Source organism: Sebastes umbrosus, chromosome 15, assembly GCF_015220745.1.
Source record: "Sebastes umbrosus isolate fSebUmb1 chromosome 15, fSebUmb1.pri, whole genome shotgun sequence".
NCBI lineage: Eukaryota > Metazoa > Chordata > Actinopteri > Perciformes > Sebastidae > Sebastes > Sebastes umbrosus.
The window spans coordinates 20,411,750-20,427,134 of record NC_051283.1 but is presented as its reverse complement, the minus strand read 5'-3'; the positions used below and the strand labels follow the sequence as shown (position 1 = coordinate 20,427,134).

The 15,385-nt window shown below is 39.5% G+C and overlaps 1 protein-coding gene across 3 annotated transcripts in view; it reads left to right on the top strand.

Moving 5' to 3' along the window:
• Positions 1 to 15,385, top strand: part of LOC119502743 (CUB and sushi domain-containing protein 3-like) — a 407,722-nt gene that overhangs the window by 256,659 nt on the left and 135,678 nt on the right. For all 3 annotated transcript variants that reach the window (XM_037793920.1, XM_037793919.1, XM_037793918.1), the window contains exon 10: positions 9,261 to 9,382. In XM_037793920.1, coding sequence (XP_037649848.1) covers positions 9,261 to 9,382 — 122 coding nt within the window. The remainder of the gene's footprint in view (positions 1 to 9,260; positions 9,383 to 15,385) is intronic.

The following is a 15,385-nucleotide window of genomic DNA, read 5'->3' as shown; positions in this document are numbered from 1 at the left end:
GCTCTGTTTGAGCTCCTAACCCCCCATCCTGAAAAGCCCAGACTGCTCTGATTGGCCTGCTGCCCACTCCGTTGTGATTGGTCAACTGAACCATACTCTTTGGACTCCGCTCCAGCTCCGCTCTAACTAGCTTTGTTTGAGGACGTGCCAAACTAGGCGCTAGGCAGGTATTATGCAAATATGTTAGTTGGTTACTGTGTTACGAAGAAAAGGCGGGACTTCAAGCAAGGCGTTTCAGAAGCAATGTTTCTGTGGCGTGGACTTTGCTCTTTGTAACTTTGCAGGCCTTTCACATGCACAAAAAAACTACATAACACACTAAAGGAAAGGGAAAAATCACAAAAGCATAATAGGTCCTCTTTAAATTATCCACAATTCATGCTTGATTAGACAATATTGTTGGAATAGAAGACCCTGTTTTCTGCTCATGCAAGTACTGCTGAGTGCTATTGTTATGCAGTAAACCTCTGTCCTACTTTGGTGAAACAGAAAGACATCCATCTTCAAAAATCTCATAAATCCCAGGATAACCACATTGAGGTTGCTTGAAGGACAAGTTACATGTAACACTGGAATCCTATCTTTTTGACAACATTGCTGAGGCTTTATTTGAGCTATATGCCAAGATCACTCAAGAGAGAAAACAATAAAGAAAAACCACAATACTATGCAACTGCAAACATTGCAAGTGTACATTTAAAGCTTGAAATAGGGTGTTTTGGTGGCGGTGGCTTAGCTGAAAAGCATATAAAAGAATATAGAGACTACTCCTCTATTTTTAAACTTGAAATCTGTTTCCCCTCAGGGACAAAAATCCAATATTGAAATTCCGAAAATAAAAAATGCCTCAGAGGCAAAAGAGAGTGGCTAGTCTAAAGCTAATAGACTGTGAGTATAATAACATTTGCTGTTGTCTAGAAGGCTTTTATTTTATACATTCTTTGCTAGATGCCCTTTTTAACCAGTCAGCAACCAGGATACAATATTGACATTGTGTAGACATGTCCAGTCAAGAAGTGTAGGGATTTCTGACACATCAGGCTCTCTTACACTGAATGCAAGTGCATGTGTGACCAATTCGTTTTTGCAATTTTGTGAAACACAGTGGCAGACACAGCAACATCTGGAAGAGGAGCTAGTGCAGGACTACATTGTTAGTATGATACCATAGTATCAGCAGGTGGGGTGATGGTGGGCTCCAGTAATGGCCAGACATCAGCTCATCTCATCTTCTGTTTAAGCAGCAGTTTCTGGCCTCTAACAGAGAACCTGCCTATGATAAATATACAGCAATGCCTACAAAAGCTCTTTAAATATTTTGAAGTTTTACAGAGATGCCGCAATTTCTGATCATGCAGTATGATTAGGGGTGTCACGATTTCGACTCTCATCGATCGAAATTAGCTTTTTATTTCAACAAAAGCAGGATTGGCGATGCTTGTTTTTTTTTTTTCTCTCCACCCCTGCCTACTTGCGCGCATCCGAAGAAAAAGAAAAGAAAAAGAAAAAACACTTCATAGACAACACCGCGTATCTTATTGGTAGCCTGCAGCTGCACTTTGGCCACTGCTGGAGTCGGAGATGATGAACAAACAATAGAACTCCTTCCCTGAAAATCTGAATATTTAGAGACTGCTGCAAACAATGGAAAGAAAAAGAACGAAAGAAAAAAGACAAAGAAAAGAGCGCTCAGCGAACTGTTTGGCGAATTCAGCCTATTGCGCCATTTCTACTTAAAATCGATTTTGTGTCTACATCGCTTTATACGGTAAAGCATGTGGGCGCCGACAGGGACTTCATAGTGCATTCAGGTACACCTCGTTAACTCTTTTCTAAAGTATCAGGCGTGATACCATGTAGCCCTAATCTTTTTAAAGAATTTGAAAATGTAAACGTCAGGGCATAAAACCAATGATCTGTTGATCTCTAGGAATCAATACTCCATAGTCTAACGATGGCATAGCTGTCAGTGCTGAAACAAAAAAATAGAAGTTTAAAACAAATTAAATTATGGCCTTTAAATTGAAAGTCGAACCATGGAGTTGGAAAATTGTGACACCCCTGATCCAGACAAAGGCTTTGGACAGAGATATCTGTCCAGTTAGGCTACAACTGCAGTGAGTTGTAGTACAATAAAATGTTTCTAGTATTATAATCATTCAACTATATTTCTGTTTACTAAAGGGTATACTTCAAACTATTTGCACTGTATAAACATGAAACCTGTGTGGCTTACCACTCAAGTGTGTGGAAAAATACAGAAGGTTGAGTACCTACTTTGATAAAAATTTAATTAAGGTACCTGCTATGTTTGAAGCGGTGGTGTGAGCTGATGGAAATACCAGTGCAGATTCATTCCAAAATGTGTAAGCCAACAAAGAAATCATGCTGCATCTACATAAACACAACCTGAGTAGCACCAATCCATCCACTTTGGCATAAGAATGTTCATTGTAAGCCATCAAACAGACGCAAGAGCAGAAATATGTACTTGATCCCAATGAAAATGTCTGTTTGCACCTCCACTGGCTTTACATTCGCAAGCAAATAAATACAATTTTGGAATGAGTTCAACAGGTAAGCCAGTGTGTGAGAGCGGAGAGCGGCCATAATTGTATTTCATTACATGTTCATTTGAGTGAGAAAACATTGTGTTCTCCTCTGCACAGTGTCCTTATTTAGCCTACTTTGTTTCATCCTGTTGAACAAAAATGGAATGAGAGAAAAGGCTTTGTCTAGCTGAACACAGCTCATATTTGACCTTTAGATCCAGACCCGCCAATAGCTAAAGTGGGAACTCATGAATAGCATTGCGAGCAAGGCAATCTGTCAGGTAGCATCAAGCCAGCTGACTTATTAAAGGGTCACCTCTGTCAAAACACTTAAATACAGCTTAATGTGTCGTTTGGAACATTAGTCAGAAAACGAAGTGAATGTATCTTGAAAATGTACCCTTTATATATCACAACAGTGGACCAAAAGAAAGAGACAGATGAAGATAAAAAAGAGAGAGACAGAGTGGTAATCACTTTATTAAATACAACAAAACAATCGCGGAACTAAATACAAATAAACTACAAAAAAACGCCATCAAATCGCAATGTGTTTCTGTGCAGTCCTCCAACACTTTATGATACAGAGAGAGACAGAGACAGAGAGTCCATGTGGCACCTTGATAAATGGACAGATGGCAAGGCCACCAAGCCAACTCTCTCTCTGTCTGTCTGTGTGTGTGTGTGTGTGTGTGTGTGTGTGTGTGTGTGTGTGTGTGCGTGTGTGTGTGTGAACTCCAGGGAGTTCAGTCGATCTGCCCATATATACCGACTCAACGAAGAGTGCTGTATGTCAACCCGATACACACACAGACACTCACATGCACATACGTTGTCTTCAAACAGGAAATAAACTTAAGTGTACTGGCATTGTGTAACTACACTAAATGACTTTGTGCGTGTGTGTGTGTGTGTGTGTGCGCGCGTGTGCCCATTAAAGCTTTGACCAGAGCGAGGGCCATTGGAACGCTGCGTGCCAGCTTAATGATGTCATCAATCATTCTCTGTGTCCATTGGTCAGTCTATCTGCTCCCGTAGGCAGCCTGTTAAAACAGCCAGCTCGGCCTTCCTGCAGAAGCTCCTGATCTCTAATCTGACTCAACACAGTGGTCTAAGTGTGAACACATGAACTTGGGAAAAAGTTTTCATCTTAAATTATTGAAGTGTATTCGACTCGTATGTAGGATTAGTTTTTTTTACATTGTAATATTCATCCAAAATCAATTTTCCATGCATGTTGATACCATAAAAACTGTCAAACACACTCTCTGTAATTAAAATTGAACATGATCGTTTGACAAGTAATATTTGTTTCCTTGTTATCGACATGAAAATAGAAGATGCCCCCTAACCCATTCTGTCAAAACCATGATTTGAGGTTTTCATTTTAGCTTACCTGTCTAACTGGTTAAAAACCTTAATGAGAAATTTCCTTTTATGGCATTATTATCTTTAATAATTAATGTGATTTAATCATGAAGTTCCTTTGATAAAGAAATTAGCATCATAAGGACGTAAACATTTTTTTTTTTAAATCATCTCACACTTAGCTGTCCCCAAGGCACACCATTGATTGATTCCTGCCATTTTTAGCTGGATAGTCTTCCAACTGGATAGACTTGATACGGAGGACAAGCCAAATCAATAGTACTGTATTGGTAAAAGTGTGAAATAATGATTAAGTTTAAATAACTTTAAAACATTCAGCAGTTAAGAAAACGAGCACTGGGACCTAAGATATGTTTGTACCAAGAGGACGTCGCTGGTGGAGTAGATTTGTGTACTTTCGAAAACTCATCCGTATGATTTGATTTTATTTTCTATTTGATTTACCTCACCCCCAATTCAGTTTAAATGCTCTCTGGTTGGGCTGCAGGGTCAGACACATAATCTGGAACAGGTAGGGGTTAAGTGTCCTTGGTATGCTTCAGCGGTTATTGCTGTATGGATGATTGAACCTGAGCCCTCCACTGTGGCGACGACTCACTAACCACAAAGGCCATCCTGCTGAGAAAACAGCAGTAATAGACCTTGAGTGTAAGGCGGAGATCAGACAGAAGGAAACACTTTCTGCTATGCTAGAATGGAGAATAGAGTCAAAACATTGTGAAGTTGGAAATTCAGACTCAAAAGAAAAAAAGATTTCTCCCTGCAACCTTCCCAATGCTTATGGGGAGTGTCAATTAGCCTATGCTCTGAAACCATAAAACAAAACTTTGCAGAACTGTGAGCAAGGCCATTGGAGCTACACTAAAGGCTTTGGCAATGTGATCCTTGCCTGAAACATCATTTCATTTTGGTCCGCATCCCAACGGTTTATGAGTGCGCGTGTGTGTGTGTTCGAATGAGAGAGAGAGAAAGTGAGAATCCTGGGGGAATCCAGTTGATCTGAATATATAAATTCAAAAGAGGAAATGTTGTTACACACACACACACACACACACATACACACTGCGGTTCCTGCCTAGAGCATTCAGTTAATCTCGCTCGTGATTCCAACAATATGCTTTTAGTACCAGATAGACCTCATCAAAATTTTTAATTTGATCTCGAATTCATTATCGCTTCAATGATAGTGTGGCCCTTCTGGCTTCAAGCCCTCTATACTGTGTGCCAGCATAAGTAATGATGAGGGAGAGAAAGAGAGACAGAAAGAGACACGGACGGAGACAAAGCTACAAAGACAGACAGACAGACAGAGGCTGTAAGACAACCATTAAGAAAATACTCTATTACTATACAAAAATAAGCATCTTACTTAAAGCTGCACAGTAGGTTTTTATTACTAACATTGGATGAAATAACTATGTGTAATATAAAAGGTGTCGCTCTTAGTGACACAAACACAGAGAAATACCACCCAAATGCACACCTCTGCTGAGCTTTTTTACTGTCTTTTAGCTGATTGTTTTGTTTTTCTGGCCTGCAAACTCAGCTCTCATCAACCTAATGTCTGGCCGCAGCAAGCAGATTTGTTTTCAGTGAAAAAGCTCTGATATACCTACTATATACTACTTGCCCAACATCAAGCTGCAACTTGTGAGTAAACATAGCAAAGTTTAGCAGCTGAAGAGCCAGATATGTTTCTTCGGACATGGTGGAAACCAAAACAGAGCAAAAAGAAGAGGGAATATTGGATTTATATATGCGTCAGGTTGTCAGAAAAAAAGAAATCCAAATAATGCTACTGTCAGCTGGATGTGTTAATAGCCAATCGTTTGGCAACAATAGGTGAGGTAAGCAACTTTATAAGGTGATAATGGTTCAATGTTGTGGTTGTTCAGTTGCGCCAACTACTCATATAATTAGAGTAGTTTTACATATATATGATGTCTATACATACATACTGTATACATCAAATTTTATAATCTGATGTTTGTATATAAAATCTTCACCAGCAAAGTAACCAGTAACTTTAGTGGTCAGCTAAATGTAGTGAAGTAGAAAGTACAAAACTTGTAAAGTAGTGGGGTCGAATTATAAAGTAGCATGAAATGGAAATACTCAACTTGGAGACCTCATAATTATACATCATCAATCCATATCCGAAGAGTGAAACATACAGAAGGCACAGGCAGAAAGGGACAGGAAGAGACATGGAGAGAAAGAGAGATAGACAGACAGGTAGAGCAAATGATAGAGTGTACTGTAAATCATATAGTACATACAAAGGCTGATACAGGGACCAAGACAGCGTGAATAAAAGGCGAGGAGAGACAGACAGACTGATGCGGGGAGACGCAGAGAGACGGGCGGAGTTTAATATAAATTATGGGATGTTAGCTCCTCTGGTAATCCCGGTGATAACTCTCTCCGCGCTATCGCTATAGCAACACCGTGCCCATTTTGCTCTTGGCACGGCGATGGGATGGCCATTCGTTCAAGCCACGCTGATTGAGCTGTCAACGCACACGCGCCCAGTTACAAAGACACACACACTTAGAGACATGTAGATAAGTCATTTTTCACGTGCAGCTCAAACACACACTTCATCTCCCGGTATCAGTTCATAAATTGCAGCGAAGCCGAACACAAGAGAAGGTCAACTGAAGATGCATTGAGAATTAGAGAAACAAGCATCAACTTGGTTCAGTCAGGGGGAACTCAGAGAGACGGGGAAGCACGGAGACGCAAGACAGAGAGACAGACAGGAGAGGTATAGGGTTGTCTCCAAGGGATCTTGTACTTGTTCCGACAGTCTCTTACAACACCACACGGACGCACCCCATTACACACACACAAAGAAACACAAACACTGTGGTATGATTCTTTTACTTGTCCTTTGCCTTCATTCTAACCTCTAAGTCACAGTAGTGATTTTGCGTGGTTGTGTGAGAGTTTGTGAACTGCGTATGCATGGCGAGCATGTGTGAATTATGTTTGAGTGCACGTCCTTGTAAGTGTTTTTATTCACATGTGACACGGCTAGATGTGTGTGCACGCAAGCCTATTAGTTTAAGTGTTTCTTGGCTGCACAGTATCGCATGTGTCACTGCATGTGCACATGTGCTCGTTTGTAAAATGTGACCATAAAAGCATTCCTGCTTATGTGCTTTTGTGTGTGTGTGTGTGTGTGTGTGTGTGTGTGGCTGTTAACTGTACGTGTTCCCGCGGCCTACCTCTGAACAAACTAATTAAGGAACAAACACTGCTTCAAACCAACCAGAAAATTACCTCCCAACTCTAACAGGACGACCCAAGGACAGACGAGCAGGTTCTCTATCACATCCAGTCACAACACACAGCCTAATAAAGGCTTGGTTGGCTTATCGAACAACTAGCATGTGTCATTTTCAACACCCCACTGAGTGTAGCTTCACAGTTAGTGTTTGTGGGTTTGTATGACTTTGTGTTGACACACAGTGATATGCTTTAATGGAATTACATTAAGACTCTCAATTCAAACCGCATAGCGGTGATGCCAGATTGGGCTTTTTTGATTAAGTTGACCTAGAAAGAAGAGTGTTTTGCTTGTAGGTGAGATTTTGGCTGCTTTTTTCCAACATTTGGCAGGGTATTGAAAATATTGTTTTCACAATATTACCAAACAAGCTGTCACTTTATGGTCAAGAACACAGATACACAATTCAGTAAACGTCCTTGTGCCATGTCACTCATTATTGACTGATTTAATTTGAGAAATAATTGTTGTATTCAGTCGTTGTTAGGGATAACGGAGGACCTTCTTACCTTGATGTCATCATCATCATTGACGTGGGAATTTGTGTATTTGGTTGTCTGATTGCACTCTTTGTGGGTTGCAATAGACTTTTTATCTAACATTTTATCTTGGTTATTTGATGTGTTTCCTATTGCGCATGTAATGGTTATATGGTTTTACAAGGGTTTCTGGAAAGGTTATGATTTGGGCTGTTTTTTTATGAATTGGGCAGGTTTTAAAGGAACAATATATCGGACTGACAGCTGGCGTTTAAAATGATTAGCAGCAGTCCAAATTCAAAACATCGGAGCTGTGGCCCGTCCGCTCCCCCGGTGTGACTCATAGCAGTTAGCGCACGTTTTCGCAATTTGAGCGTTACCCTCTAGACATGACCGCGTTATCCACTAACCACCAGCAGTAGTCGAAATCACTTCACCGGCTGTGTCTCAAATCCTCGCTGCCTCGATAACCCAGCTGCACATGGACTACAGAGAGATGTGCCGAGGCTTTTTCAGGTCCAGTAGAATCTAATGTTATGTTATCTCTGTTGGTCCAGTTCGTTAGCTTCCCTCCATGGCTACAGAAGGCTGTGATTGCATGCCAGTTTGTTTCATATGTGGCAACGGGGTGTCGAAATGGGCAGAGGACGGGATCACACCGGCCAAAACGAAAACAGACGTTCTGGACCGGAATGGACATTTCAAAGGAGAACATATCGGCTGTAGCGTCGCTGTCTGAGAAGCCAGTATTTTAATTTAGCATGTTTCCTTAATCTATGATGACATGTAATGCGTATTTTATGATTTAGTACAGTATATGTATTACATATTGGTCCTTTAAGTTATGATTGGGCTGGAAACTGTCAATCTGATCTGGCAACACTGCCGCATAGTTGTACACTTTAACAGTACTGAACCAAATGTAGCTTCATTGCTCAAGAAGAAGAAAGCCTTTGTATCTGTTACATCTTGTACCTAAGATGTGCGTTGTCCCAAGCTACACTTTCTTTTTTCTTCCTCTTTTTAAGATGGAATATAATTCTTATCCAGCTACTAGTTGGAAGTTGTTGACTTTCAATAGATTCTGAGAGTAAATTGCTGGTGAGTGTCTCTATGAGTCAATACTACCTAATCCTGTGGTATTTCACAGCCAATAGCGTCCAATTAAGTACTTCTGTCCAGGGAGATGTCGCTGACAGTATCAATAACATCTTTCTGACCTTATGTTCCTCTTTCTGTTCTGGTCTGCATTTGGGTCTCTTCTCTCTTCTCTTTCTGTCACCACACTCTTAGCATTGCATTGGTGTCACTTTTAATTGTTTTTACTACGATGCTACTTTGATCCACAAACTATGCTATATTTCGCTGTTGGATTTGTTCTGAGAGTCTGTGGCAGAGCACAAACCTAATGGCTTAATTATAAAGGTAATTGTCTCTCTCGTGTTGTGCTGTGACTCAACAGTACACAAATTGTTGTTGTTAATACCGCTACAGATTTTCTGCAGTTGCTAATAACAATGACATTGTGTTTTTTTCTTCTGTTCACAGTGAAGACATGTGGCAGTAATCTTCAAGGGCCGTCAGGAACCTTTACATCTCCTAACTTCCCAATTCAGTATGAGAGCAACGCACAGTGTGTGTGGATAATTACTGCTTCAAATCCCAATAAGGTAAATCCCCTCTCTCTCTCTCCCTCTTTGTCTCTCTTTGTCTCTCTCTCTCTGTCAAACAAACACTGAAATTCAAATTGTTGATGTAAATGAACACACATTGCTATTTATCATTTTGGAACTAAATGGAATATGACCATAATGTGACTTCATCCACTCCATCATGTGTGATTTATACACTTGTGCCTTACCCACAGAAGCACGTATACCCATGTGTTAACACTTTATATTAAGGTACACATATTCACCATTAACTAGTTGCTTATTAGCATGCATATTAGTAACATATTGGCTCATTTTTAGTCATTATAAATCACTTGTTAATGCCTTGTTTTGCATAAGTCTTTTTTTTAAGAGTTTTCACCTCATTAAGCTCCTAATTACTGCTTATTGATAGTAAGTAAGGGAATTGTTATAAATGAATTATGTTCTGTTAATTGCATAGACTGTATAAAAGAAGTGGACATAGTCACCGTCATGTCACCTATTGGTTTATGCACTGCCGTTTTGAAGCCTCAACTTCGGCATATTGGTTTTTGGTCGTCACCATCTTGACTTCTATACAATCAGACTTCTTTTTGCAGCCAGAGGAGTCGCCCCCTGCTGGCTATGAGAAAGAATGCAAGTTTAAGGCACTTCCGCATTAGCTTCACTTGTCAGACCCCGAAGTTGCCCTCTGATTAATTGCAGTAGTTGTGTGCTATGCTGGATTTACTAAGCGTGAAGAGGAGGCAACTTTAGAATAGGGAACCTGTGTGGGTTAGTAAATGTCAAACTACTAGTGAATGAGTTATGAGCAAGACCTCACTTTAGAATGGTGAACATACATACATAACATACATAGTTAGAACGACTTAATTTAGAGTTATTTGGACACTATTAACACTTGTAGTTTTCTGTTTTATTACATAAGAATAAACCATATTTATGAAATGTTATTAAGGGGGAATTATTATTCTTGTGGTACTACCACTTTATAAGGCTCATACTGAGCAAAGCATATTAAGATCATAATTCATGTATAACAACTTACTTACTTACTTTCAAGTAGCACTGGGTAATATGACAATATATAGCGTCGTATATATATTTCTGTCATTTCTATTGCGATATAGACTAGGCCTTTGTTTATTTCTTTTTCTGTCTATAATTTCACTGTAAAACATTTTGCACTCAAGTTCTTAAAATTAGAAAATACTCAGTACTTTTCATTTGTATTTAATTCACACAGGAGTATACATGAATATTTTTACCATGTGTTTATTTCATATAGACTATTTATTTATTGAATTACTAGCAAAAGCGTGCTATATCGTCATATACAGTATATTGCGAACGAGAAATGAAGCAACCTATATCGTGATAGATGATTTTGGCCATATCGCCATGCCCTACTATCAATAAACTGTAATTAGGAGGTTATTGAGGGAAAACACTTAGTTGATGGTCTAGTAGTTGTAGAATATAGTTATGCAGAATAAGGCATTAATAAATACTTTTTTAATTACTAAAACAGAACTATATGCTACTAATATTCATGGTAATAAACAACTAGTTAATGGTGAATATGTGAACCTTTATATAAAAACAACAATCAAATTTGTATTGTATTGTAAAGGTTCTTCATTATGAAGCTATTTCAGTCAACCAACACAAGTGTTATCCATTCACTATTATATGGAATCCACATTTGTAGCATGTACAGAGTTGATATTTTGCATGTAGGCTGTGATCACATTACTCCACACAAGTGTATCCAAGCTAAACACATTGAGGGGGTGATGATGATAACCAAACTTAAAGCCTACAGGTGAATGTTGAGATATAAGTGGGTCTTGTGAAATATTAAAAAAGCAACAGCAGCATTGGCAGAGCAAGAGTGGGGAGCGCTTATCATCTTAAAGTGTGCCATATTGTACCAACAGTGTGTTTGATATACAGTATGCTGCAGTGAGTACAGTATGTCATGTGTGAGTGTAGCAGCTCAGCTCAAGTCGTCTGCCTGGACTAGCTTTGATCTAGCTTGCAGGCTTTGCTCCGTATTAATTTTATGCATTCAATGTAATTTTAATCGGTAAAACACAGCAGTCCTTACAGGCATTTACAAAGTTAGTTTAGCATCATTTTTACATAATTGAAATGTGTTTGATAATAATTCATGTAGGAGGAGGTACTGTAAATTACATGCTAGTCGGAGCGTATCAGTGTCTAATTCGGTGTAATCGGTTAATCCTGCAAAGGGGGCACACGATAGGCTGGAGGTTAGATGATAGCTGCGATTGGCCGCTCAGCGTCCCAGGAGAAATCTGATTGGTATTCAGGAGACACTTCCTTATTCCACTCAGGGTCACTGTGGTGACCGCTCTGTCGTCAATGGCAACACCTGCGTCAGCACCATAGGGACGCACACACACACAGAGATACACTTTAACATACATGCTAGTGCTCAAATACACACAGTAGCTCTTTTAACACCCACAAAATACACACACACACACACACTCACACTTTGCTGCTTTGCTCTCTCCCCCCGACTCTCTCACACACCTCTCCCTGTCACAGCCCAAGGCCTCTGGTTTATGGCCTAGAGCAATACATTCTCCGTTGAAGGCTACAATGTGTATGTGACTGTTGAAGGCTAAAGCACTAATGCCCTCCTGCACCCCGTAGCTTGCGTGCGTGCATGCGTGTGTGTAATGTGCACCAAGAAGTTGAAAATTAATGTGTATGTATTATGTATGATTATGGATATTGCCAAACACGTTGACCTGGATGAAGACCAGATCAACTGAAGCTACATCAAGTCATTTTTATGGCCCCTTATCGTTAAAAGATTTACAGAGAGCACCCTATCATGTGCTGTAATGTTCCATTTCATTTCATGTGCATGTCATGCACCATACTGAATCGCATGCATGTCTTTTATCACACTACATCATATATACAATATGTCACGCATCATGTGCGACGCTACATCAAACTTAAGGTCGTCACGGGTTTGTAAATTTGTACAGCAGCTGTCCTGAAGAAGATGGACGTCCTCTTCAGGACAGGCCTTTAAGTCGTAGTGCCCTGAGGCAGGGGTCGAGTGAGGTCCTGGGACAAACAGGGGTCCTTGAGAGGGTTCCAGGGGGTCCTCAGCAAAAAGGGGAATAGTTTATTTTGAGTATAATTCCATACATAAGTAGGGATGCACCGATGCGATATTGACTCTCAAAGCTGGATCGGGTGTCGGTGACAATGGAGCCAATCTTTTCAATTCAATTTTATGTTTATATACTATATACATTATATATTGTAATTTTAATTCCTCTTTAAGTTTTGACTAATTTGTTGCTGCATTAAAAAGGTTTACACCTGAATTGTAATTCCTGATCATTTTGAAGATTTTGGTGGTGTATTGATTTGCTGGTGTACGATTTATTATTTTAATAATAAATAACAATTCAGTAAACGGATATCTATGTATTTAGTTATTAGGAAAGCAATGTTTGAGTTAAGCCCGATGTTGCCTTACACATAAAAGAATGATCCCAGTCACTTCCACACAGTGAGGCATGCAGCTTCTTAATTAAACACTGGTATTGGATCGGTACTCGGTATTGGCGGATACCCAAAGTTCAGGTATCACTATTGGTATTGGTTCTAAATAAAACATCTGAAAGCAGAAATCCTATCAGATGGGGGACCCTGGAAAAAATCCGTCACTGGTCCAAGTCTGGCCACTCATTCTCCTCTTTGCTTCGCACTAAATGCCTAAAAAGTCATCTTAAACAAAATAACCTGACCTGAAAGCAAGTGTAAATGGTGGTCACATTCATCAGTTAGACACGTATAGAAATTATGTAAGAGGCTTATTAATACACTAAGCCCATTTAGAGAGCCAGATGAAGTTACAAAGCAAGAGAAAGGGATGAGCATGACAAAGAGTGAGAAATCATTTAGTACAACTCCAAATCAGCTCCCATCCTCATTCATGTTTCATCTGTCTTGGTTGTTTTATTCATGCGGGGCACCTGTGAAGAGGCACATATGAGAGCATTCATATTAATAATATCATAAAGAAACTTAAAACCTCGGTATGTAAATGTAGATTTTGCTCGTGGATTGGCATCGTTGGTACTGTCGGACTTTTCCTATACTGTCGTCAGATAGGTGTAATTTTCTTTCCAGTAAATTTTTGGCAGATTTAAAGAAAGATGTTTTAAAGTTGGTTTGAGCCAATAGCATTAATCAATAATTTGAGGATATATATATATTTTTTTAAATAGTAAGTTACTATTATATAGTTTTGGGAATACTTCAGTGACATGCATTATGATTTAAAGGAGCCAGCCAAGTATTATTCTGAGAAGAGCTGTACTTTAACAAAGCCAATATCGTACATTTCAGTACACATTTATTTAATGAAAAGGGGGATCTAATATTATAGAGCTTTTTAATATATTGGAAAATAAATCACATAAATGACTTTACCACACAGTATATTATATTGTAATGATTAATTTTTATTTAAATTTTTAAGTAGGACTGTCAATCAATTAAAATATTTTATCTTGATTAATCGCATAATTGTTACACATTTGTTATTTGTTCAAAATGTACCTTTAAGGGAGATTTGTCAAGTATTTAATACTCTTATTAACATGGGAGTGGCTAATATACTGCTTTATGCAAATGTATATATTTATTATTGGAAATCAATTAACAACACTAAACTATGACAAATAATGTCCAGAAACCCTCACAGGTACTGCAATGGACCCCTTTGAAAATGACTATAACAGCTTTTCCTCGCCAAACTTTAGCACCAGTTTGGAGCGTTATTTAGCCTCCTTCGTGATGAGCTAGTATGACATGGTTGGTACCAATGAATTCCTTATGTTTTTTAGTTCTATATTATGCCATTTGCTTCACTCTAGCTTTAAAACTGAGCCCGGTACAACCTCTGGAATATCGATTGCGTTAAAGAAATTAAAATTAACTTGCGTTAACGCATTACTATCGTGTTATTTTTGACAGCCCTATTTTTAAGGTTACAAAAATGCATTATATGGTTTACAGACATTGGCCACCTTCTTGTTAAGACTTTGCTCACAGTTAGTGTTGAGGACATTTCATTGTTTTTAGGCACATGATGGTCGAGGAACTCACAATCTGTCATGGCTCAAGTGAGTAGTAGCAACAGGAAATTGCAGGTTCGGAGACACATCTCGTGGAGTCAACGATAATTTAGTAGTTCAAATACAGGCTTATGTCGGGCAGGTGGCGGAGGCAAACAAGCAGTGGGGAATTGGCAGGTAAACAACAGGTAATAGGCAAGAATAGAGTGGGAGCATTAATGATCTGGCGTACTGGCAGTAAAAAGCTGTCCTCAATTAGGAGGGAATGAGGGGCAGTTTAGTGGGCAGGTGAGTGGTCAGTTGATCTCCTGAGGAGAGAAGGCAACGAGATACACAAACACCGTCTGGGACCCGGAAAAGAGAGAGGCTGAAGAGTAAAAGAATAGTCCCAACTGAGCCTGCCTCTCCCACTAGCTTTTTTTATTGCTTGTACACGTCTCTCCCTATTTCATCCTTTACTCCTTTTCTCTCAATCCCCCCGTCTCATCCTTCTTTTTGTCTCTTTTTTACACAACCCATCCCTCTCACTCCCAGAGGCACTGTCCTCAGCATTACCCAGATTCTTCATTAAAGAGCTCAAGAGCCTGAGACCATCATATTACTATGGAGAAAAGAGAGAATAGAGAGAGGAGGAGGATGAGGGCACTCATATCACTCTCTCCATTCCCCCTACATATTCTACATTTCTCACTGTCTCTTTCTTATACTCTGGAGGTAAAGACACTCAGGGTTTCTATAGCACTCCCTCTTGTCTCTTTGTCTCTTTCCGTCTCTGTCAGCCCCGTTCCTCTCCATCCCTCTCTGTCTGCCCACACCCTCTCTCTCTCAAGTTAAGTGTTAATGGGGTTCTATAGCTCTCTGATGTTATTGCTTCATTTAG